This window comes from Accipiter gentilis, chromosome 5 (genome assembly GCF_929443795.1).
Source record: "Accipiter gentilis chromosome 5, bAccGen1.1, whole genome shotgun sequence".
NCBI classification, from domain to species: domain Eukaryota; kingdom Metazoa; phylum Chordata; class Aves; order Accipitriformes; family Accipitridae; genus Astur; species Astur gentilis.
In genome coordinates this window covers 33,142,524-33,168,294 of record NC_064884.1, presented here as the reverse complement: position 1 = coordinate 33,168,294, position 25,771 = coordinate 33,142,524, and the positions used below count along the sequence as shown (strand labels likewise).

The following is a 25,771-nucleotide window of genomic DNA, read 5'->3' as shown; positions in this document are numbered from 1 at the left end:
CATATAACATTTTTACAGCCAAAAAATGGGCAATGTATCTGCCTTTCTGAGTTTGTCTCTAATGAGATGCTCTGGAAACTGAGGCTGTAATTTTATGGGGTTTGCGTAATAAAATGGGGAAAAAAAAATCTTTCAGAAATATGTGTAATAGTTTTCCCTGTAGGATGCTTGTGTTACAGAGATAACACATTAGTGTTCGATGAGTCCCATATTTAAGCTCTGATGTTACTATATTCTATGTAGCTTATAATCTTGTGGTATGAATGAGTAGAAAGGATTGGTAGCGGTGGACTCTGCTTCCATGAAGAAAGAAAATGAGATTGATTTCTACTTTAATGTCTTTCCCAGACACATCATTTTGTGCTGTGTTGCGTAAGCAGCATGATCTTAAGCACGAAGGGAATGAATCACATCTTTACATCAACTTAATATCCTGTAACTTAACACAAATATTATAAGCCTCAAAAATATGTTGAAGGGATTTTATAAAAACACATAAATATTTTAAAATACTGTAAAAAAGTGAATTCAGGCCAACAAAAACAGTAAAGTGTAAAGTTCAGGCTTCTGTTTCATTCTTACTGTGCAAAGCATGGGGACTGAAGTAGTTGGAAGTAGGAGAGCAAAACAGCAATGCTGTCACTTGTATGGTATGGTAGGTCATTTGGTCACTGGGCTCATAGAGACATGAAGGAAAGCCACCTCTTCCAAATGAGCCTGCCCAGATATTAATTAAGGATGTAATAGGATTTTTTGATGTAGCAGTTTTGAGGACTGATTTCTACTGTTCAAAGGGGCAACTATGACAGAAAATTAGGAAAGGGAAGAGGTAGTAAGATGGCATTCAGACAGATGATTTCCCCCTGTCATTGTGCCTAAAGGGGATGTAAGTGAAAGGGCGTAGTTCCATCCCTCATCTTTCCAGTGACTGCCGGATTTGTCCAGTTACTTGAATACCATTAAGTGCTGGTTGCCTCAAGTTTGATGGGATTTGCTGTGGTGGGTTTTTTTCCTTTTCTTTCCCCTTTGGAAGGTCAAAGGGGGAAATATTCTGCATAAAACCACTACCACTTCATTCATACCTGTCCATCTTTATGAGGTTACTCTACTCTTCCTTTTACTTCATGTTTCCATTTAGTCCTTTGATGTCTATTCATCTCATTTTCCTCAGTCTGGAAAACTTCATCAGAATTTGCTTCCAAAACTGGCTACAATTAGAACAACTTCCAACAGCAGAGACCACTGTAGCCATAATAGGTTCATTTGACATTTTGATGTTTTGTTAGAAAGCATTATCCTGGGGATTTAAAAACAAAGCCCAAACTCCCTATATGTAAAACTGGTTTAGATCCCTTTTTACTAGTTAGACCAAAGTTTGCAGCAAACTGTATTATTAGTGTACAGTCAGGCATCTAATTAGAGGATAGTCCAGGTCAAGTGGGCTGTCTTCGGGTTTTTTCCAAATGGAATGCATCTCTGCGGCGCTTTATGTAATTTCCAAACTTATGTCTGAAAACAAAGACTTCCTTGAAAGGTGTTTACAAATGTGTATAATGTGAGAAGAACAAGAAAGTCTTTTCTAGATCTGTCAAATACTGGTAAAAATTTGAGGATCAGCTAATTTTTTTCTCAATCCTGAGATATGTTCATACATTTATACCACCTTGTACAGTGATACCCAAGCACGTGCTGAATGAGCAATTTTAAGCAGTGGACACAACACAGTTGTGTCCGTTCGGGAATCAGGCTCAGCTAAGCGGTCCTGTTGGGTATCATAGCAAGCTAGTCTAATTAGAAGACTGTGCTAATGTGATTATATTCCTTGAAGTATCTCAGTCTGTTTAACCTTCCTCAGGTATCTCTACATGACACAGTGCTCTGTAGTCCCACTTTCAGATTGCTTTTCACGTTCTCTTTATTTATTTCTCTAAGAAGGCAAGCTTCTGTTTTTATCCTAGTAGCTGATGCTTGTACTTTTTTTTTTTTTTTTTTAATACTTCTTGCTTCTAGGAAGGGTTTGTTTGACATTTGGTACTAGATGAATGAATGATTTTCAGGAGTTGAAATGAGAACAGAATAAGCTTCAAGAATATTTTGAGGGCAGCGTGAAGAACAGCTGCGTATATGATTTTGGGAGAGCATGCGTGTGCCAGTGTCATTTCATGGATCAAGTACCAAAAGTGACCTCTGACAAGTAACACCAGCACTGTTGTCACTTTAAAAGTGTAAGAAAAGAACATAAACAGATACAGTGTACCATGAAATGTGTACAGTATTAGGAATTGGCACTGGGCAGGTGTGGCGGGGTGTGGTGTTGGTTCAGGAGCAAGGATGAATTTTCATACGATAGGCTCCACAGTTTATAACATAGTTTAAAAGATTATTGGCAGTAGTTGTGGTAAATATTATAGTACTGTGTGTTTTTAATATGGATTTTTGCCCCCACTGCACACTAACCTCTCTTATTTTACTGTTGAATTGGTTTCTTGTTGAGTATTTCTCTTCCGTGTTTGGAGGATGGGTTTGTTTTAAAGGCCTCCTGACCTCTCTATGAAATAATCTGTGGGTTGGTTTTATTTTAAATATATATTCTTAGTACATATGGAAAATATCAAACTATCAACTCTCTTATCACTGTTGACTTCCCTTCTGGGTTCACTTTTCTTGAAGTATGGGCCTTTAAGTTGCAGCAGAAAGCTATTACTCAAAGTAAAGTTGACTGACCCATTAAAAGTAAGTTTAGATAACTAGGGGGAGGATAGGAGAGGATGGAAACATACGCATCCCATTCCCAAATTTCTCTGGTTTCAGTGCCCGTTCTTGGCGGGGGGGGGGAAGCTATATTCCCCACTAATGCATGCCTGTTGAGTAACCTGCCTTCTTTCACTATCCTGGTCTCCTCTCTTCTCCTGTGGTGAACTCTCCCTTGGCTTACAGCAGCCCTCCTCAACCTGGGGGAGGAAACATAGGTCTGAATGAAGGCAGGCATTAGGTTTTTAAGAGGTGCGTTGCCCCTTCCTGCAAGGCAGCTGGAGCGCAGTGGGCTAACACTCCAGGAGGTAGAAGAGAGGAGGACAGGCATATGGCATGAGGCAGGATCAGCATATCTGGCCAGTCAGTGAGTTAGCATTGTCCCCTTAAAAGACTGACATGGTAACCTGACAGGTATGATTGAAGACCCTCAAATCACTTGATTTATGCTGCATTGGAAAACTAAATTGGTGAGTGTAAAAGTCATAAAAGGGAGGGAGGAGAAGGGGTTGTTCCAGTCTTCCAAGTTTGTCAGATGACATCCATTTTTGCCAGTGCTCTGCCTTTCGGTAATATCATGACAAATTAAAATATTTCCAGGTTGTACTGTGGAAGTTGATTGCACAAATATTTTGGCTGAGTGCAGTGAATTGCCTGCCCAGCCTGCAGAACAAAGGAGACCTTTCTCAGCTTGGGGCCATCCACTGGGAATGAGATTGAGTAGCATCACTTCTCAGGGAGGCATTCAAGCAGTTACAGCCTCAGCACTGGAATTTTTCTTCCCCTCCTGGGTGCATAATAATAACTTGGGCAAAACTGGAGCATCTGAGCCCACAGTTTTGGCTGCCCCTGCCTCTGTTATGCTATGGCAGTATGGCGTGGGCTGCCACTTGGCTCATTTCTTCCAGTCTTTGCTTCAGCTGTCAGGGACAATGGCCCACTCAGAGGGGTCTAAGAGTAGTGTCAGAACAGAGAAAACTGCCAGCAGCAGTTCTCTGCGTTATCTTCTCTTCCATGCACTGGCCATGGTCTCCAATAACAAGAATGAACTGTGAGTAATGAAGGAGGGAAGAGACCCGTCAGTGGAGGAGAAGGGGAGTGGCTCTAAGAGCAAGGCAGAGTCAAGAAGAGCTCATGGGACCTGAGTTTCAGGATGCTGATCTCCAGGAGAATGACCTAAGAGAGAGTGTTTTTATTCATTTTTACACTGCTCATCTTTTCAATCCCAGTGTGATTGAATGTGGGGGCGAGTGTGTGTCAGAGGTGTTTTCTGTTTCCTCTGCTAATACCATGAAGCCACTAAGCCATGAAGGTCATCCATTGTGTGTCTGCTGTCACATCAGCCCAACATACCTCTGTTCTTTTGCCTAGGAGGCAAATGAATTCTGTGTTTTTCTTCATACAGCATAGATTTCAGTATGTATGGACCCAATGGAAAGTCCTTAAGCACTACTGGAGTAGGAATAAATAAAATTATATATGCTCCTTACTGAAACTTTTCCTAATAAATGATGGAGATCATTTCTCATCTTGAAATGCAGGCTATGCTGCCCTGCAGGATATGCTAGTCTTTAAACTATTTCCCCCCACCCTACTGCTAGTCAGCCATCTAACAGTGAAGCCACATGAAAGAGGAATTCCACAGGGCTGTACCAGCCTCTCCTCCCACTCCCATCAAAGAGATTTCAGTGGAGCCTGAACATTTCTTTCACTGATTTGGGTGTTCTTGGGTTGAAAGCTATCTTTCCACATTGTCTCTTTTTTTTGTGGATGTAGGCTCTTGATGGCACTGTACTTTTATGTTTGTTTTCATTATTTTCCTATTCTTCATGTAAAGCAACTTTCTTAGGCACAGCTGGAGTTTCAAAGTTGGGGAAATGGAAAATAAATCTCTAAGGCCACAGGCTTAGGTGTTGATTCACAAACTGTTTAACTTGACTGAATATGCTTTTCCACAAATTAAAAAACAAACTCTCGTCCTGTGCCAACAAAGGAAGAGGAGTGCTAAAGACTTAGGAATCCTTTTGTCAGCCACAGATCTTCTGGAACCAGAATATACAGATACTTTAATAAATGTGTTTTTATTTTATCCAGGGGAAAAGCTAGAAGTAGGAGTTTGAATGTGCAGACTCAGCTATTGTTTTAGCACTGCAGTCTGTCACCCCACACAGCACCTTCAGCCATACTCGCATCATATGTTTTCATTTGGCAATCTTCATAAGAAGAGGAATGAGTGATGCCTGCATACTGTTTCACTTAGCCAACCAGCGATTCATTATTATTGTTTTCAGTAAAGGCAGAAGTTAAAATTTAAAGAAAAAAAAAAAGTGCCACTGCCCTGAATCTTAAAATATTTTAAGAATTTCTTTAAAAGACAAGCAGATTAGCAACAATAAACTCAGAGGTTGTGACCTCATAATTAAACTGGTGATCTGATAATTAAAAATAAGCAGTGAGGCTAAAGTGAGTGTTTAAAGAACTTGAAGTATTAAATGTGTAAGTTACAAGTGAATAGTGCTTTTGTATATTCTCTGGTTAAATGTGTGTTTTTCAGCAGAATCTTAAGTTTTCTCAGAGAATAAAGTAGTTTTAAATACTTATATTGTATAAATGTGAAGACATCCTTTCAGACAGTGCTGCATTGACAGGCATTCACTTAAGGTATTCAATTTAAGCTAGATAACACCAGTGCTTCTCATAGTAGTGTGGTGTAACTGCAACCTAGTGGGATGAAGTATGACTATGGACTTACTGCTGTTGACTCTGGCTTTTCAGAGGTGTTTTCTATTGGACTCTGTTTTGGTGAGGAAGTCAGAGGGAATGTTTAAAAGCAGAAGAAAGGAAGGAGGAAGGGAACAGGGGTTGTTTTCAGCAGTCTCAGGGTTTGGCTGTGGAGAGTTAAAAAGATGAACTCCTTTCTCCAGTAGCCAAAGATCTTAAAGCCACGTGTCCAGATTAGGATGGAAATGATGGGAATCCTGACCACAGTCCCAAGCCAGGCCCCTGGTAATCTGCATGTTTTGTTTCATGTGACTTTTGGCAACAAGGCTTATTTCAGGAATCCCAGCCCAAGCCACATGTCCCTGCCCCAGCTCGCTGTTTCTGCTGGTACATTTCAGTGATCAGATTTGAACAGTTTGAGCAGCTCTTTCTGTAGAGGTAGCATTTAAGCCATCTCTGTCTCTCTGCTTTATATTGGCTTTGCCTTTATGGTAAACGGGATGTGTGAACTGATCTGGGGTACAACAGATTTTTTTTTACCCTGGGTTGTGTTTTAGCCTTTCTTTGGTACATGCAGCTGCACAAACAGCGGTGCTGCCCTCTCAGTTGCACTGGCATATGGGTGAGTGTGAGCAGCAGAGGAAAGGAGGATGAATAAGGCTCTGTTGAAGCTGTCCCTGGAAATCCTCATAAAGCCCCACGTGGACAAATGATAATCTGTAGTCTGCTGTTGTTATAGCTGAAGGGAGAGATGAAGGGTGAAGGAAATGTAAGGAAAGGCTAGCAGAAATGAAATACTATTAAGTTATGTTTTGGTAAAAACCTTGCTGTTGATAGGATTGGACGAAAGAAGATTGTGTAATAAACCAGTTTGCACTAACACCATGTGTTGCAAGGGGGATGGCCTGTAATTAGCAGTATGGCTGGGTGACAACATTGGTGTGATTTCATCTTGGATAATCAGTTCAGTCTTGGGAATGACAGGCTCTCCTCTTTATCAGTGCTGATTTCTTGGTTTAATCATCCTCTTTCAAGTAATGAAATGTACAGCTACACAGATACTGTTTTTGTGAAAGCAGTTTGTGCACTTTTGCTGTAGCACTTGTTATGCTTTAGCCAAGGAGATAATACTGTTTATGGTGTGGGTGCTTGGCAGCCTCAACAAGCACGCGTGTTTGTGCTTGCCTCAGAAGAAGCATATGGCTTTGGTAGCTCTGAATGTGCAAGGTTTCAGAAATGCACATTGTCTCTGGCAGGGCTGTGGCGATCGGTTGTTTCTGAGAGAAACACCAAAGCTACTTAACTGTCAGCAGATATTTATACTGTGTGGCCCTGTAGCACCTTCTCATGTTCAGTATAAATTTACATTGAGTATTTCATGCTAACATTTTCTCAAGAAGCTAAAACTGAATTTGAAATTGTTTTGCCAAAGCTGCCATAATTCCTTCAGCATTAGTACTAATACGTAGTTGCATATCTATAAAAGTCAGTTTTTGTCTAAATCCATACTCTGTTGTGTATGTCACCTGTTCTCCACCTAAATGTACTTAGTTGAGTAACATTCACAACCTCACATAAGGGAAAGGGAAAGAGCAGCAGTTTTTATTGCTGATCCTAAGTCTTTTGTGCTTTTGACGCTCTGCACATTTTATAAATATCATTATCACAATAGCTGTCCAGATAGCAGATGTGCTGTGGAATCAAGTTGCTGTTCATATGGGTGCTTCGACACTCACTGTTCCGATAAGACTTTTCATACTCCTTTCATTAAGACTGTTTTACCAACAGCCTGCAAATAGATGCATCAGTATAGCTGAGGGTGCTGCATTGTAGTTTGTGAGTGGGAATGAACAACTGGTTCAGGAATGCCCTAGGCCATTGTAGAAAATTCTCAGACAAAAAAAAGTGAGATATAGAAGAAATAAGTAATTTCACAAGTGTCTGAGATATGTGGCTTCTGCTGGCAGATATTTGACCAAGGTGTTTAAGGTACAAATAGGTAGCTCACATGATTTTTTTAGAGGAGTCTGGTATCAGCTGGAGCAAAAATCCATCTTAAAATCCCTTAATGATTCAGTTACTTGTGCAATATGCCTCTCTTTTCAGCCCCTTTTAATTCAGTTAAGCACTTTTCCATATGAATTAGCACTGCGAAGCATTGCTACATATGGTGGGTGCCTGTTCCCATCAGTGAGAGTATTTCCATAGTGAAGTGCTAAATAATCAACAGTTTTGTTGAAAACCTAAAGCTAAACTTGCCCTTAAAGACCAGATAAGAAAAAGTAAGAATTATTCCTGCAAGTGTCTTGTAAACATCCAGGCTTCTACTGTGGCATATATGTAAAAAGTCTCTTGAATTACTAGAGATTCTTTTCTGATAAATACCATTATGTTATTTTCAAGTGAAATGAATTTTTATTTCTCATGTAAAGTACCAGGTGGCTTTTCTTTGGAAAATACTTCTTTAAGTTAAATGAAGTTTCCTAGCAGTATTACTTGATAACTGAAACAAGGGAAACTCTTTAGCTTGAAATGCTGTTACACTGTGATTCTGAATAGATAATCCCTTAAAAATCCCACTAAATACTAGGAAACAGGTGGATCTTTAGCATGGTGTAGTGTACTCCTTTCCCTACTCCTGAAAATTCAGGAAGGAAGCATGTCTGAGAGTGTGTACATACATGGGCTGTGTTAATGTGCATAGAGCATCTGTGCCTCCCTGCTGGTTTCTGTCTAAATTGGGCTCAGCCAGGACTCATCTGCCTGTGTTGTGAGATTAAACAGGCTCAAACTCTTCTCTGACACCATGCACGTTGCCTCACCTATTTGTATGCGCATGCCTTGCAAAAAAACGTGTGATGGTCTCAGAAAACCACTTTTGTTTGCCATTCACAGTCCTGCAACTGCTTACCCACTGGTGATTCTTCTGAGGTTAGATTTGCAAAATTTAAGGTGTGAGTACTGGCCCGAAAAGTATATGAAATTCTCGTTTAAAAAAAACAACCATAAAACCGTAAGTCCATAGGGATACAGTTTGACTGTCCAGCTCACTCTCAGTCACGCAAGATATTGCGCACATCCCGTGAGCAGCAGAATGCCACCACTGTCATTAAAGCAGTCTCCTCTGATGGTAGCCAGAGCCCTGCTGGGTTTCGTTTGGAAACTACAGCTATGGTTACTGGAAGGGGGCTGAGAGCATAGTAATTATGCTGCTGTCAAGTTAGTTTGAAATATTTTGACACAAATGCGAGTTGAATCTAAGCGAACATCTCCATCTCAATGAATTTACTGAGGTTTAAGCAGAAAGCTGTTGGTTTTGATGTTGGTCTACTGACAACGGGGGGTGGAATTCCTTTTGCCTTTGCTGTTGCTGTTAGTCCTTCACTGCAGGAAAACAGTGCCCAAAAGTCATGTTAACAGACACATTTTGCATGTCTTCCACTGTGTTCAAAACTGCCATGCGTATGAACATATTTAATAATCAACCTGAGAGATGTTTCATCTCATCACAGCTATCCATGTCACTAAGTATTCCATTCAGCTTAACACTGCCAGGAATTATATCTAGGGTATTTGCAATGTGTTATCTCCAATCCTCATTAGATTTTTTTGCACTGTTTGGATTCCTGTATAAAGCCTGAAGTCAGGAACATGACGTCATTCCACCCAGCTAAGTTGCAATAATCATATAGTCAGCATGCTCAGAAAGTGTGTTGTGGAACATCTTTAAACCTCACTTTGAAATTTCATATCTGAGGCAGGGACTTTATTTGAGCCTTAGTAGCTTTTAACTGCCTTACATTTAAGCTACTTGAAAGTTTGGCAAGCTTCTTTTCTTGTGATGTGTCTGTTACCGGAGTTCTTTATTAATGTAAAGGCAGACTATTTTAAACTGTAATTTTTCTAAAATTCAATCATAAATACAAAAAAGGTCAGTCAGACACAAACCATTCAACTGATGTATCTTTCAGAAAACCCATTACTTCTAGACAGGCATTGCAAAACTGTGATTAACTGTGGAACTTCCTATAAATGTGCCAGATAGAGTTTGTTATTCACAAACCAATTTCTTGCCTTTGTTGGAATAAAGTGAAATACTTCTCTTTTGTGTTCTGCTGCTTTTTGTATTGCTTGAGATTACCAAGTCTTCTTCACCAAGTGGTATCTCTTTAGATGTTGTTCAACACTACTTCCATGTGTGTTGTTAATTAAATATGCTGGAGTACAGATTACTGATGGAATGTTCCATGAAGTATTGCACACATCTCTGTCCATCTGTGGTCAGCACTGAAGTAGCTGAACTGGTGGTATGATCCTTCCTTCACCGTCCTGTTCCTATTGAAAGAAGTAGAAGAGTTTGGCTTGTTTAAAATATAGGGCTATATGATTATAGGGGTCACAATTGCTGTCTCCAAGATCACTGAAAACAAAAAAAGAGAGAAAGAGGAAGGAGTTTTTTACTCTAAATAAACCAAAATGATGGCACAAAAAGTAAATGCCTTATCTGACCGCTGAAAATCTGTGAAAGGGTTTCTAACAGCCTGAATGTGAGAGTCTGCATCTGCCTTCAAATAGAAGCCATAAAGGCAGAACATGTGTTCAGTTTGGGCTGAATAACATGATGTGGACACTTATGGAGACTGGAGTTGAACTTACTGACTCGTGATTTCACAGTGTATCCTAGAATGCTTGCATATTCTTTTTTTCTTTTTTTTTTTTTTAAAGTGTCCAAAGTGCTTTACAATATCAATGCTACAATTCAAAATGCTTATGTTAGGAGGGACAGGAGGTGAAGAAAAAAAAATAATATTATGATCAAAGGAGCAGTGATGGGTCAGGAATTTTCTACTACAATTCCTTGCTTGTCAGAGGAACCTTCCATGGCTGCCTGCTTACCTTACCTTGTCCACTCATTGTATACGTTATCTTTATTGTGAAATGAAATTTATTTGTCTCATGATCCCTGTTAACCCAGTGGAGCTTTCTTCCTTGTATCTGCAGTGTGCATTAGCTCTTGATTCTTAAAACTACATGACAGTAATTTCCTTCCCCCACTTCAGACAAGGGTGTAAGTTCATGTTGTCAGCTTTGTAACGCACAAATTGTGCAGCTCCTAAATGATGGGGTAGCTGAAATCATGGTTGTAATTCATGTACCTGTACCTGAATATCATACCCATCACCAGTGTCCTTTGCTTGGTTTCATGCTTTAGCCAGCCCGTTTAACAAGGATGAACGTAAATGAGAGATTCAGATTTCTCACTCAGCAAACAAGATCCTAGCTTCTCTTGGCTAAAGTTCATCCTTCTATTGTTTCCTTGTCTCTGCAGCTTCCTATTGTTGAAAAAATAAGGATCATTGCTCAGAAGGTGTATGGAGCTCAGGATATAGAGTTGTCTCCTGCTGCACAGTCACAAGTTGAACGTTATACCCGGCAGGTAAGAACACCAGTGAATTATGCCATGAGGTACCTGCTGGATGAGAGCCTTAAGAAACTTCAGGGTGTAAAAGGTTCTCAGACTGGAGTTTTTAGTCAAGCTTTGCTAAAAGGCATGAGCTTAGCCATGGTGCCAAACTGTTGAGGTCAGTATGGATTGGTTTATAGATTAGATAGAACAGAATGGTTTTAACCGTGAAAGCTATCTCCTGTAAGATACGTTTAGTGTTCGGAATAATTCTGAGATTGTTGATGAAACTCTGTACTTGCTATGCAGAGTGGTAATTTTGGGTTACTACCTTAAATATGACAACTGCACATCTGCAAAAGTAGCAGCTAGTGAATGTGCCCAATTTTAGCATATGACTGTTCCTTTGTACCTGCAAAAAATGAGTTTGCAAACACAAAAAGACCTCTGCACAGTATACACATTAATAACAAAGCTCCCAATACTTGTAAAATCTTTTGGTTTCCTTCTGTTCATGTTATTTTTGAGGGGTTATAAATGCTAAAAGGTGAAAGAGATCACCATTCCTAAAGCATGTGGGAGTGGGCTTTGTTACAGTTTGAAAACAGTTTTGAAACCATGTGGAGAGGTGAATGTATTTTCTGTAATTGAACAGCTTCTGCATGTAAACATGGCTGGAACCTTTCTGTCAGAAAACAGAAACTATGGACAACCTGTCACAGAAAAATTCCTGAGTATACTTCAGCAGCCTGGCCAGACAGAAGTATAGCCAACTTCTCTATAATACAAATCTCCTGAGAATTAATTTGGTTTTCTAAATGGAAAAGAAGCATACTTAGTATACTTGAAGCAAAATAATCCATGTCTTTATCTTTTCCTGAAGTGATTCTCAAATCCATTTTTTAGTCTAAACATTATTAGTATTAGGAAATATTTTCACAATGTCATTAAAGGATTGTCGTCAGTGCTGGGCTGCAGAGGCAATTCCCTGCAGTGTTGCCTTTCCTCCTGGCCTTGTGAATTGCATCCCTGTATGTCAAGGAATTGAACAGAAGAGTGGAAGGTGCCTGACACTGGGTTAATCAATAACCTAGGAGACAATAGTAGGGGGGAAAGCTGCTGAGGACCTTTCTCTGATTTTCTCCCACTTTTTGAGTAACTACTGTACTATTCAGAGAAGGGCAACCAAGTTGGTGAGGGGCCCGGAGCACAAGTCTTATGAGGAGCGGCTGAGGGAACTGGGGCTGTTTAGTCTAGAGAAAAGGAGGCTGAGGGGAGACCTTATTGCTCTCTACAACTACCTGAGGGACAGTTGTAGCGAGGTGGGTGCTGGGCAAAGCATCATGAGCCATTTGTCTTTACCCCCCAAGAAGACATTAGTACCCTTAGAGAGTTTTGGACTACGAATCCTTGTCTCAAGTAGGTATCTAACTCAGTCATTGGAGCCCAGAGAGAAGTTCTGTACTGGAGTTTTATTGAGTTGGTGTATGTTTCTTGTTCAGTGTGGTACCTGTTGTGCACCCTTTCTGAAAATAGCACACTCTAGCCATTGTATAGGCAACATTTGCACCTAACTCTAGATTGAGAACCAACTCTAGAAACTGGATATCACTACAGTCAAGTCCCTGGAGATAGAGGCCAGAGCTGAGAGAGAACAGCATGTGAAATACAGTATTCTGTCCATTTCTGAAATATTAGCTGCTAAGAAACTGAGGTTAAATATTGCTATATGGATTTTATGGTTTCTAGAAGATACTGACAACAAAGTGAAAACATACTTTGTCTTTACTGTAATCTTGAAAACATTTTTCTTTTATTTTCTTTCCCTTTTCTGTTAGGGATTTGGAAATCTTCCCATTTGTATGGCAAAAACTCACCTATCTCTATCCCATCAGCCTGAGCGGAAGGGCGTTCCCACTGGTTTCATTTTGCCGATTAGTGATGTGCGAGCCAGTATTGGAGCTGGTTTCATCTACCCTTTGGTAGGAACGGTGAGTGCAAAGTATTCAACTCAATCACTCCCCTTCCTTTGACCCAGCTTGACAGGGAAGTGCATTTCCTGTTTGCCTCTAAAAATAATGTGTAGAACCAGGTGAGTTCTTGGTTCTTCATAATAGTCTTATCCCCACACTTTTGTAGCTCTGCGTTGATATGAAAAGAGAATTAGGAAAACGTAATACCATGTAAGAGCTTTGACTACAGGGTCTGAGAGAATGGCTCTTGCCATTGGTTCTGTTTCTGATGTTTTTCAGTTAGTCTAGGATACTTGGGCACCCTAATGCCACAGAAAAATTAATTTATGAGTCCATTGCCTTTCCTTAGTCAAATTGCAGCCTGTAAATAACTGTAGTTACATGATTATATTCTAAATGTTAAATCTTTCATCTGTCATTACAAAGCATTCTGTAATGTATTTAGATGAAAGGAATTGTGTTAGGAAAAAGCCTATGATTGAAATGATTGCTTTTCAGCTGATGAGCCTGATCTGTTTCCAGTCCTTGTGAAAAACTAAGTTATGGTGGGGAGGGATAGATTTCTAACTGCAGAATTAGTAGCATGTTCTTTCTCCTTTTTAGAGATTTAAACAATGAGATGCTAAAAAGAGGCAATTGTCATCCTTTTATCCTACCTGTCCTTAAAAGTACAGACTCAGATTAGGAAGCTCCTGATATTTTCTTCCTTGATGTGCCTTATCAAAGGAACTGAGAAGCTAGTTAGCTCCTGCCTTTTGCCAGCCATGCACATCTTATTCCAAACAGTAGTTGAACTGTACCTGACATCTCATAGCATGCATTATTACTTATATGTAGCTGATTCATGGGATGGTGCTAGAGAAGGGATGCAAAAGCCATTGCATTTCCGGAAAGAGTACTCCCCCAATGTTATCTCATCTTCCCAGAGCACGGCCTGATTTCCTTGTGTAGCAGTACACTTAGGAAAGGTTGATAGTTTCTAATCTATTGTTTTGAATTCCCTCTGAAACAATCAAGTGTTTGAAACAAGGAAGGAAGTACTTTCTGAGCAGGAGAGTTCCTGGAGTTCAGGAAACTGTGTCATTTTAACTCACTGGACTTGGGGATATGCTTTTCTTCTGCATGGCCACATTATGCGCTTCTACCAGAAGTGGAGCACAGCTGTGTATTTAAGTTGTGTAAGACCAAATTCCAATTACTGGTGACAGTAAAATTTGTCAGAAGTTCTAGTATCTCCTTCATGGCCTGTATTCAGGTTTGCAGTGGAAGTTGTGTGTCATAAAGTTGAGAAGGAGTGAATGTGAAGAATGGGCACCAACTACTTCAAATCCATGAGGGCGCTATTCTGTAAGATGTCAGAGTGAAATGTTCTTGTGTTGAGCTTTCTGAATGAGTCACACTCTGCACGTTTCAACACAAACTAGCTGCAGTTCAGCCTCATAAATCCATAGGAACTGTCCATAGGAGTGGTCTAGACTAAACAAGTTCAAGGATTATCTCTCATTTTCAGTTTCTGCCTAGAACCAAAAAATATGGTTCTTACGAAGGATGTGATTTCTTACTGGAGGAGATTGTAAAAAATACGTCCAAGTTAGTTACCCTGACTTCGGTGGTATAGCCATGGAACTTTTTCCATATCAGGAACTGAGTAGGCAGTATACTCTTATTGTAATGTATTCCAAGAGAGTTTGTATGGCTAGGTACTGTATAAACTTAAGGTCCCCAAGAGCTAAAAATCTAAACAGAGAGACATAGATCATTGGTTATTTGGAAAATATTGCTAATGCTCAGGAATGTGGGATAGAACACTCCTTGGAACTATCACAATTGCTACAAATCAAAATGAATGAATGAATATGAATGTATTCCTAACATCCTTACCATACAATTCCTTCTCTAGAATTAAATTTATGGCAAGAAATCCAACTTGCTGCCTTTCAGAATTGAGAGTTGTGATCATCAGGAAACAAACTCTTATAATAGAGTTGTACCACTGCTTTTGAGATCACTTTTCTATTTTGCCACCTTCAGATTTTTTTGTGTGCATTGCTGTCGGCAATGAAGTCCTAAGCCTAGTGGTACTTTTGAAGTTGTGCAAGAAAGACTATTTTTGATGTCAGGTTCCAAAACTGAGAGTCTTCCTCTGACAGTTCTTTTACTAATAAAGCTATCTGAAAATATCTACAAGAACAAAGCAAGATAAAAGTGCATGTCCTGAAGGCTTAAAGTGGCTGGAGGTCAGATGCTATGAGTACAGGGATTACAGGATTCCTGGTGACAGCATATGGTGAGAAGAGCATCCAGTCATGACAGTGGATTAGATTTCTTTATATAGGAAAAAAAGAAGCAGCAGGATATATTTTTTTCCTTTCATTACTTGCTCACTAATTGTATTAATGGAAGAGGATCCGTAATACCTAAGCTGCTTAGAGCCTTCTTACAGCTAAGGCCTTTCTGATGGCAGAATAAATGCTATTGGACAACATATTTGTTAAAGTTGTAGTCATAATTCTGATGCTAATTAAATATCAAACGCCATTCTCAAAGCATATTTTTTACTGGACAAGCTGCTCACACTTTAACCTGCCAGAACTTATCAGTGGTAAAGCAAGTTGTTAGAATTCTGCTCCAATTTGATTGGGAAGGCCATTACAAATGAAAGAGATAAGTACTGCTGAAAGATGATAAACTATCTGCAGTAACTAGCATTTGTAGTTTAACCTTGTCATTAGCACATGTAAATTAATGAGATTTGTATTTACACCAGCACTGACAGGCAATCTTTTTTTTTTTTTTTTTTTTTTTTTAAACTAAATATTTAACATGTTGTCTTCATATTCTCTAAGCAGTATTTGTTTTGTGTTATGGTTGGCTCTAGTTGCCTTACAGCATGGAAGTCTTTCCAGGAAAAATGAGCTGAGCCTTATCAGACGAAATCAGCAGTGAAACAAGAAGTGCCTTTAATTAACACTGGCACAACTTTTATCCAAGTTCTCTGCAACCATGACCCAGAGGGCTACATCACTCTCACAGGTGGACTGTTGACATCATCGCTTGGCTCAACAGAGTGATGGCAGGAAGGCTGTTGGAGTATATGGAGGAAACCAGTGAGGTCATTCACTAGCAATGCTTGGGTGGGGAATTATTAGATTTTTGTAGTATGTGTGTTTCTCTCCACCCCCACCCAGAAAGCCATTGCAGTTCGGTGCTTTCTCACATTCAGCCACGTTTCTGTTATTCTCTTTCATGTGATGTACAAGAACGCAGGCTGGTCCTAGAGGTAAAACCTATTGTCTGTTGCCTTTGTGAAGTGACACTACCAAATCACTGGTGCAAGTAACATAGCTGTGTTTGAATCACAGTAAGATTTTAAAATATGTAATACCCTTTTCCAGCCACGCACTTTTGTTTTAATGGGTTAAAATTACAGGCAAGGTCCCTTTGAAAATATGTGGAGCCTTTGGAGTCACGCCAGCTCCCAAATTCTCACAATGAACTGACATCCTTCAGATATCAGCAGATCTGAAGAAAGGTCGGTCTATTACAGAAATATTCTTTTCCTCCCCATAGAGAAAGCAGTTCAGGTCTCTGGAACTAGTTCTGAAACTATATCCTCTGGGAAGGAACTCTTGGGGAGACCCAGTGTGGTTTGAAATCAGTTTATGGGAGCAATAAAACTGTAATTCACTTGTGGGTGAGAGCCAGGACTGTTCTGCTAAAATATTACCTGAATATTGTAAGGGGGAAAAGACCCTGGAAGCAAATAGTTTTATGAATACTTTTAGAAGGAAAATATTGTTCCCTGTTGAAGAAATTTCTTCTTTCATAGTGATTAAGAGCTTAACAAGTTTTGAGGATGTCCATTGAACATAAGCTGTGAGTCCAGGCCCACCTGAAGTGAAATTGCAATTTCCCAGTGGTGTGTGAGACCCAGGTTGTCTCCAAACTGTCATTTTGTCACTTCTCTCAGGCTCTCTTATGGGACAGCTGAATAACTATTGTTGGATTGCCCAACTTGTCCTGACAATCTGTGTAACATAGGGTGATTTTTCAAAAACGTAAATGATGGTGAGATTTATACTTGCCTTGTAAAACATTTAGCTTGCAATGCAATTTTGTATAATTTTTGTAATTTTTTTTTTTTTGTAATTTGTAAAAAAGGAGTAGGGCTCTACTAGGTATTCTGACCTCTCTCAGTCCAAAAAATGTCCCTGGTGTTGTGGCATTTGGCACCTGCCTTTGGCATTGTAGAGTTGCTGTGTTGTAGCAGTGCTCGGAAGTCCCCAAACAGCTAGTTGTAAAAATACTTGGTGCTCGCAGACTCTGCAGGCTGGTTTTGAGATAACTGCAGTAAGTGTGGAAAAAGTAACAGAAAATGAAAGCTATGAAGTTAAACTCACATGGGAAATGTAGGTAGCAATTGTGTAGTTCCAAATTGAAAAATGCTAACAGGAAAAGAAAAGCCCACGCTCTCCTCTGTTAGATGATGTGCCTTTGCATTTATTACAGTAGGTGTAATCCCTCTCAGGAAGAAGGGAGAGAGGTTTTCTGAATTACACAGGCATATCGTTCCTGTATAGTGTCCAGGTGTGCACATGCAGAAATGCTGAATGATATTACTCTTGGTGGAAGGCTGATGAATTATTCAGGGTAGGGTTGACAGGGCAGGGGGTGAGGGCATAGGTAAGGTCAATGGAAGTGAAGGTGAGGACAGTCAGCTGTAGTTCATTGTGTTTAAAAGCTAGAGGCTGAGAGATGGTTACTGTAATAACAGCAAATCCACCTGGGTTCCTTGGTGGATTGCATGATGTGGTTGTGGCAGTATTGGGTTGGCGGGGAGGATCTCTGTAGATGAGGCAAAAATAGGTCCAAGGGAATGATTTAGCTGAAGGGATGAGGAAAAAGTTGTAGATTAGAATGAAAAGGAGTATATGGCAGCCTTTGGAAACATCCGAGGTGTGTGGACTATGAGGCAGTCAAGATTCAAGGATGACTGTGGCCATTTGTGGTGAGAAGATGGGAATAGAAGACTGAGAGGAGGATTGGAATGATGGGGTTGGCTGGAAAGGAAAAGAAATTAAATTGAGAGTTATACCAGTGGGAGGAGATACCTGTGAAATGATTTGAAGACACATCCAAGATGTACATGGAGAACTGGAAGAGCGCACTGAAGTAAAAGCCACAAGGGTAAAAGAGATTTGAAGATGTTCCAGAAGCGTCAGTTGAAACAATGACATGATCTAAGATCTGGCCAGGAAGAAGTCATGGGAGTAATTGATGGATGTAGTTACAGGAGAGCAGAACATGCCTTGCTGATGACTAAGGATTTTTTTAAATTGGAGAGAAAAAGAGTAGAGTTTAGCTGGCTTGAAAAATTTATTATCATCTCTGTAACTTTTGAAAGTACATAGAAAAGAATGTATTTAAATGATGGTTCACAAATTTCCATTTGCTCTGAGCATTTGCTGTTTACTTCAACCATTTTAAACTGATGTGGATAAGCCAGTGCTTGTTGGAAATACAGAGTTAAATATACTTTGCTTCAGATCATTGCACCTCCCTGCCATAGCTGTGACACAGACATATGGTAAAATACCTTCTTGCACCCTCCAAACTCCTCCCCCAAAAAACAACAAAGAGCCTCTCTTCCTTCTCTGGCATTTAGAAATACCTTGATGGATAATGGAGGCAAGGCACTTAGATTCTGTGTAGTTCATGCTGTCTCTCTTGATTGCTCTGTTTGTTTGCTAGTAAGCATTATTTAACCTACATTCATTACAATACAGTACAATGTATTGCCTTTTCTGAATGAAAGACCAGGTCCCATTGCTGGCTATATTAGCAAAATTAATTTGCAGTTTATCACAGCTTCCTTCAACCTAACCTTACACTCCTCAGGGGCCAGCACTTGTATTTAGCAGAACTAAAGGAATGGTTTTGCTTTGTGTTCTATTGAGAAGGAAAAAAAAGTTGTGTAGGCATGTGTGTTATGTCAGCAAACTGAATAGTTGGAGGAGGACTTGTTGTTTTGGGACAGGATGAAACCATTAGACAACGAATCACAGAAGAAAATAGACCCTGTGCTTTGGTAAGCTATTTAATGTTTAGATTAGATGAGATTTTTCTCAACACAATCTCCATTACAAGCAATTTCAGTATGACTACTGTAAAATTAGTTCTTTGTATTCAGAATGTCCATATTATTTTCCCCTCTTACCATATTTTAAGCCTTGTCAGAGAAGAATTTTTTATGCAAAAGTTTAAATTTGGCTCTAAACACTTGAAAATTAACTTTTTAGTGACAAAAATTAACTTAATGCATTTCTTGTATTGGTCAGGTTTCCTTGGTCATCTTTTCCAAAGATACTTATATTACATTCATCTGTAGAAATGTAACATTATGTTCAAGCTCTTAGACTTAAATAATAAACATGTCGCTGCTAACTTAAACTAGTTTATCTGGAACAGGTCCCTTAAAACAGAGACTTTTTTACAAGCACAAAAACTGACTTTCATGTTTCACTTCAGTCAGTAAGTGATAACCTGAAAATGCATTTTGGTAGCCTCCCATACCTTGTAGTGGGAATTTTATCTAGCCTCCTTTGTTTTGCATTTAAAGGGGCAGAGGACGTGGTCAGCCGTGCTATCTCCATGGAAAGTATGGTAGGTCAGAGCTGCTGCAGAGGAATTTCTGAAACTGGTATGCCTAGGTCACAAGTGTTTTAGAACATGTTTTCAGTTAGGATTAGCTGACTTGACACATCAGCTCCGGCAGTATGGATTCATTGATCAAGGCTAGTGCCTGGCTAGCGTGGACAAGTTCAAGCAATGCTGGAACAAAGATAACTCATTATGCTCTGAAACAGTTTTCTTCAGTGTGGTTGTTAATGTCTTGCCCTCATCAGACCTGTGAAGTTGTATGTAATGAACTCAGTGCAGCTGTCTTAGGCTTGCAAATGCCATTAGTGTAGGCAAATAAAATGAGAATCACCTGTAGCATGCATGCAGCCAAAGGGGGCACCTCTGTGAAAGCATAGTTTGCTCAAGGCCTTCAGAGAGTCTGGGAGTCATTAAGATCCTTGCTGTCTGTTCCAGTAAGACCTAACCGTGAGTATGGTTATGTTTTCTATCTGTTTCATTCCCTTGCCTCTGATTTACAGACTGTGATCCTAGGCGAGAATGGATATAACTGCATCACTTAAGAAAGGAAAAAATCTGATAAAAAAAGGCTGATATTCCATACAGAGATAAGAGCTCTTTGAATGATGCACATTAGCCTATTTGCATGGGGCTTGCTACTAACAAATATGTGTCAGTTAAAAGTGGGAAGTGTAATTTGGACAGAAGCCATCAGCAATTTTGGACCACTGCCCTTAGATTTTACGTATGACTTCAGACATGAAATAGGGACGTTGCAGTGGAAACATAGGCACGTGTGAGTTTGAGCAGTTAGTGAATGCCTTGCCAGGCTTCTCCGGGGCAGAGAGGGAGGCAGGTGGCTGAATCGCACGGCTCATGGCAGCTTCTCTGTGGTGCAGCAGTGATGCCTGCCCACCCCGATCCTCACCTACAGCTCTGACTGTGCTGGTTAGCACACCTGTTGTGTACTTGTGCCAGTTCAGAGTAGGTAAAAGGGTTTGATTAAGAGCTCATTCAATTAATCAGCCTCGTATGTGTGGACTTCAATCAAATGCAGAGAGCGCAAAAATCATTTTATGGAACATCTTGAAACAGCAGTGTTAAGGGTTGATATTTTGATTATGCTGTCTATACAGAAGATGTACAGACTTGGGCATTAGAGAAGGCAGCCAGGTATTTACTTCACGCATTCATGATATTTTGGATGACTTGCTGCATGAAGAGGCTGATGCTGCCAGACCCAGGGGTCACTGAGTCTGACGGCTTTGGGGCGGGGTGGGTACCGCTGCTGCCTGTCTTGGGTCAGCTTGGTAGCAGCAGCCAAGCTGTGTCACTTCCAGCTTTTTGCTGTTCCTCCATATAGGGATGAAATGAAATTATGTTTCATGCTCCCTATTTTTGTTTGTTCAGCTTGATAACCTTCTTCAGTTGAAGAAATCACAGCTTCTGAAAAGGTATCTCATGGTTCAGATCGGAAATTTAGAGATTCAGCCATTCACTAAGGAAGCAATAGTTACGTTTTTAAAACTACTGTCTATATGCAATTTTTTTGAGAGGCTGTCTTACGCTCACTTAAATAAAAAACACTGTCTCCTCAACATTCTTCCAGATACATTTTTCAAATGCTGATTTGCAGGTTTAAAAAGTATTGATTCCTTGGTAAGAAGCAAAAAACTTTACAGTTTGGGTCAAATAACTGAAAGTTTTCCAGACTGTCCAGTAAGACAAACTATCTAGCAGATGTAGATAGCTGTATATTTGAGTTTGGCAACTTACTGTTGTTGCAACTTTAAAAGTGATTTAAGGCTAATAGCAGGAACTTAGCTGGAGGCTGCAAGTCTGTAACTGAACAGTTTTATTGGGTTCCGGATAAATAAGGTGAAAGATGTTTTGAACTTAATAATGTCCCCAGCAACTTGCTTTCTTTCAGTAATTTGTGATATATAGGATGAATAGTGTGCTAATTAACATTAAAGAGGAATGAATATTTGTGCCTACTGGTCAAGGGATTATCCCTGTTAAAACAGGAAATGGACTCTGATTTCCTGTTTTAAAGTATTTTCTCCATGAACTTTGCATGAAAATGTGAGGTTAAAAATAGGTTATACTTTTACATAGTAAAATATACATCTTTTATTAGTTAACAAATAGTTTATATATGGAAGGAAGGACATTTGCCAAATTGTTTTATATTGAAATAAATGCATCCTGCACATACTTCACAAAATAACATTTACTGAGAAATTAGAAACTGAGCTCCTCTAATTTATTGCATTATGATATGGGCTTTATAGAAATTATAATACTCAACATTTACATAATATCACTTTGGATTAGTAGTTTCCTATTCCTAGACAAGCAAAATTTTGACACATTTTTTTAAAAATAAGGAATTCAGAGATGCAAACAGTAAGGTCCCCTGACAAATCAGGGGCAGGACCATGAATAAAATTCACGATTTCTTGGCCTGCAAAATCATGAGATGTTTATGTCTAAGAATGTAAAGAATCAGCTTGGAGTATTTCCATTGGAGAAGGCTGACCTACATTCTGTGGACAACACTAAAAGATAAAGTTATGCTGCTACTCCTCCTCTACTCCACCCACGCACCCAAAAATCCTGAAGTAGTTCCTGAGATATTCCTCATGTGTCCTTATTTAAAAAAAGAGAAGGTACAAATGCTAACATACCATATTTTGCCTTTGATAAGTGATAATGGCTTTACTTTGAAACGACCAATCTTTCCTCTCTTCTGAAACTGTGAAATGTCATGAACAGGAGGTTACCTTTTGGCCATAACTGAGGAGAGGGTTGCATAAGACCACCTTGATACTGGGTTAGAAGTCTATCTCCCAGGTGGAGAAGTCCATTAAAAAAAGTATTCTCAGCATGGTACAACAGCGACCCACAGGCTTCTACAGATGCAGCATTTCTGGTACTCAGAGAGGCTACTTGATGCTGCCCTGTGACTGTCATCATTTACCCCACGCAGTGCTACCGGCTTGGGGAAGAGTGGCTGGAAAGCTGCCCGGTGCAAAAGGACCTGGGGTGTTGGTCAACAGCCACCTGAATATGAGCCAGCAGTGTGCCCTGGTAGCCAAGAAGCCCAACAGCATCCTGGTCTGCATCAGAAATAGTGTGGCCAGCAGGGGCAGGGAGGTGGTTGTTCCCCTGTACTCGGCACTGGTGAGGCCGCACCTTGAGTGCTGTGTTCGGTTTTGGGCCCCTCGCTACGGGAAAGACATGGAGGTGCTGGAGCGTGTCCAGAGAAGGGCAACCAAGTTGGTGAGGGGCCTGGAGCACAAGTCTTATGAGGAGGGAACTGGGGTTGTTTAGCCTGGAGAAAAGGAGGCTGAGGGGAGACCTTATCGCTCTCTACAACTACCTGAAAGGAGGGTTGTAGTGGGTTGGGTGCTGGTCTCTTCTCCCAAGTGACAAGCGATAGGACGAGAGGAAATGGCCTCAAGTTGCACAAGAGGAGGTTTAGATTGGATATTAGGAAAAATTTCTTCACTGAAAGGGGTGTCAAGCACTGGAACAGGCTGCCTAGGGAAGTATTTCAGTCACCATCCCTGGAGGTATTATTTAAAAGACATGTAGGTGTGGTGCTTAGGGACATGGCTTAGCGGTGGACTTGGCAATGTTAGGTTAACGGTTGGACTTGCTGATCTTAAAGGTCTTTTCCAACCTAAAAGATTCTATGATTCTATCTGTCTTCCCTTGTCTGATCTTCCTGCACACTGGTGAACATCACTTGTCAAAAGAAAAGGAAGAATAAGATGTGTATCTTTGTGTCCCTGAGGAAATTCTGCTCCCTAGCAGAAATGATGTTGCAGTAGTTGACAGCGTTTCCCATATCTGAGACTAAAACCCTACTATGGACACCCTATCAGCTGGTCCAGAATGGTGACTTTCCTCTCTCACATCGGTTTCTCTGTGGTAGACTCAGTTTATATCAAGATTAAGCCTCTCCAGTTTAATGCCTATTCCACACAGCTTTGGGAAAACTCTGTTTAATGCTTCCTTCTCTTTTACATTGTAAAAGCCAAGAACATTATTTCTTGGCCTGGAGCTGGACTCCTAAGAACAGGCCTTTTCATAGGCCTGTGAAGAAGAAATATGATCAGGTCTGAACTAACAGTTGTACAGGTAAGGCAAGAGATAACTTTGTCTCTCCTCACCATTTTGTTACTGCAATTACATATGAAAATGTATTGGTATGAGGTATCTTATCAACACCAGTGAAACTTCCTGAGTGCTGACTGTGGTGCAGCAGCTGCATTATGGTATGTTTTTGTCATAGAGGAAAATTATGTTAATGTTGTATAACTCCCACAACTCAAAGCAACTACAACCACCTCAGCATGGAAAGGCTTAGGCTGATGTGGAGCCCAAGCCACGGTCTGCCTATTTTTCCTGTTTGGAAGGTGTATGTTTGTTAGATATTCCCAAACTGAAGTATGAGGGGCTGTGTGAAGATGGGCTTGGCTGTGGTCGCTCTGTAAAAGTCAGTATCTGATGCAGTGCTGAGATTGTGGGTTTGCCACGTGCAGGGCTGTGTGTAAGACCTGTCCTTTCATTTGGGTGTTCCCAATGAAACACACTGGGTAGTGGTGCAGTCCAGGACAACCGCAAGAAATCTGAGTGACGAGATGTGCAGGTGTTCACTTTTATAGCAAAGTTTGGCTCATTTGAAACGTTTTAAACTCTTACCTCTGTAACTATCCAGTGGATGATAATGCCATGTTTAGCTATACCAGTGCTTGATACTTTACAGGTTAGTGCCTGGCAGCTGGACATTCACCTTTTGCCTGAAGTCATATAAAAACGTCTACTTGAAATGGAACATTCTCTTTAACCAGTTTCTCATTTTTAATATTTTTTTTTTTTTAATAACATGTCAAAGTTTGGAGCTAGTTGTAGGCTAAACAGTTTCTCCTCAGGGACTCGGAATTTTCTGAAGATAAAATCCTATAATTGCATGATATTTTAGGCTGGAGTGCCTGACCACATAGCATCTTTCTTTAATAACCATGTTTCTTTAGGCAACATAAGAAGCTGGGTTTTGAGTTTAATAAAGAGAGGTAGTGACATGAAGAACTTCAGAATGAGCCATTCAATCATATATAGGAATGTTAGAATTTGAGAGAAAATATTTTTTAAATGTTAAAGATCTACACGTGCTGTCCTACTTAAAGCTTAGCAATGCTCTGAAGACTTTGAGTCTAAACTTAACCTCAGAGTATAGGCTTTCAGGAAAACTAGTGAGAATTAGGTAAGCAGGTCATGCCTTCCTTTTCTGCACAGCTGCCCTAAATTCATGAGGGGCTATTCTTTCTGTCACTTCTACAGGCTTTTACTTAAATTATTTTAATTGGAGACTGTGTCTGTATCCGCGATTTAAGAAAGATGGTTGGGTCCAAATCAACTTGTTCTTTGTTTCTACAAATATACAAAGTAGCATAAAGATAGTCTGTTTTAATCATCATTTAGCAACCACGACATCAATTATTAAATGTGTGCAGGCTTGTGATAGTCACAGAAATATTATTTATATCCCTTGCAGTCTTCAGGAAATCTCTTACTGATTCTCCTTAAGTTCTGGTTTTATAATCAAAAGCAGTCTGTGAAGGAGCATTGAGTATGTGTTGATGAGAAAGCTGCATTGATACATGTGAAGGGAATATATCTAGCAATACCTCTTACAAAGATGACAAACCTTTTTTATGTAGTAAGCCACCTAGCAGGCCACCTACATAAACCTTTTTTATGTAGTAAGCCACTCTGCAAGACTGAATATTAGGTGTGTTTTGAGATCACCTTCTGGTTTCAGTGTTGCAAACAAATAAGCATACAGTGAATGAAAGCAGCAGAGGAACGTGGATAACGTGTTTGCCTTTTCGTAAATCATCAGTAAACTCTTATGCTGAGATGATCTGGTTTTGTTACTTGCTCACTTAATAAAACCAATCAGTAGACCGAGGCCAGAAGAACTGTGGCAGTTTGTCACCTATAGAAACTTGTTGTACTGTTTCGAGTCTTTTTTAAGCCTCTCTTAGATAAGTGAAAATAAATCTCCTGACCCCATTTTACTCTTCATTTATCTTTTCCACAAAGCCGCATGAAATTCAACACCGCTTCAAGTTCATGCTTGGCTCCTTATTTTCAGTTTGCTGTCAGGAGCAAGGGTGCTGCTGGAGAAGTGTCCTCGGGGACATCACTGAGGCTGTTGTACTCAAACTGTGTGACCTAAAAGGTGCTTCACAGAGGTACAGTGTTGAAT

General features: G+C 40.0%; 1 protein-coding gene across 1 annotated transcript in view; it reads left to right on the top strand.

Annotated features, from left to right (window-relative positions):
* MTHFD1L (methylenetetrahydrofolate dehydrogenase (NADP+ dependent) 1 like) overlaps positions 1-25,771 on the top strand; it is a 162,291-nt gene that overhangs the window by 97,920 nt on the left and 38,600 nt on the right. The window contains exons 25-26 of the mRNA XM_049801269.1: positions 10,802-10,909; positions 12,715-12,867. Coding sequence (XP_049657226.1) covers positions 10,802-10,909; positions 12,715-12,867 — 261 coding nt within the window. The remainder of the gene's footprint in view (positions 1-10,801; positions 10,910-12,714; positions 12,868-25,771) is intronic.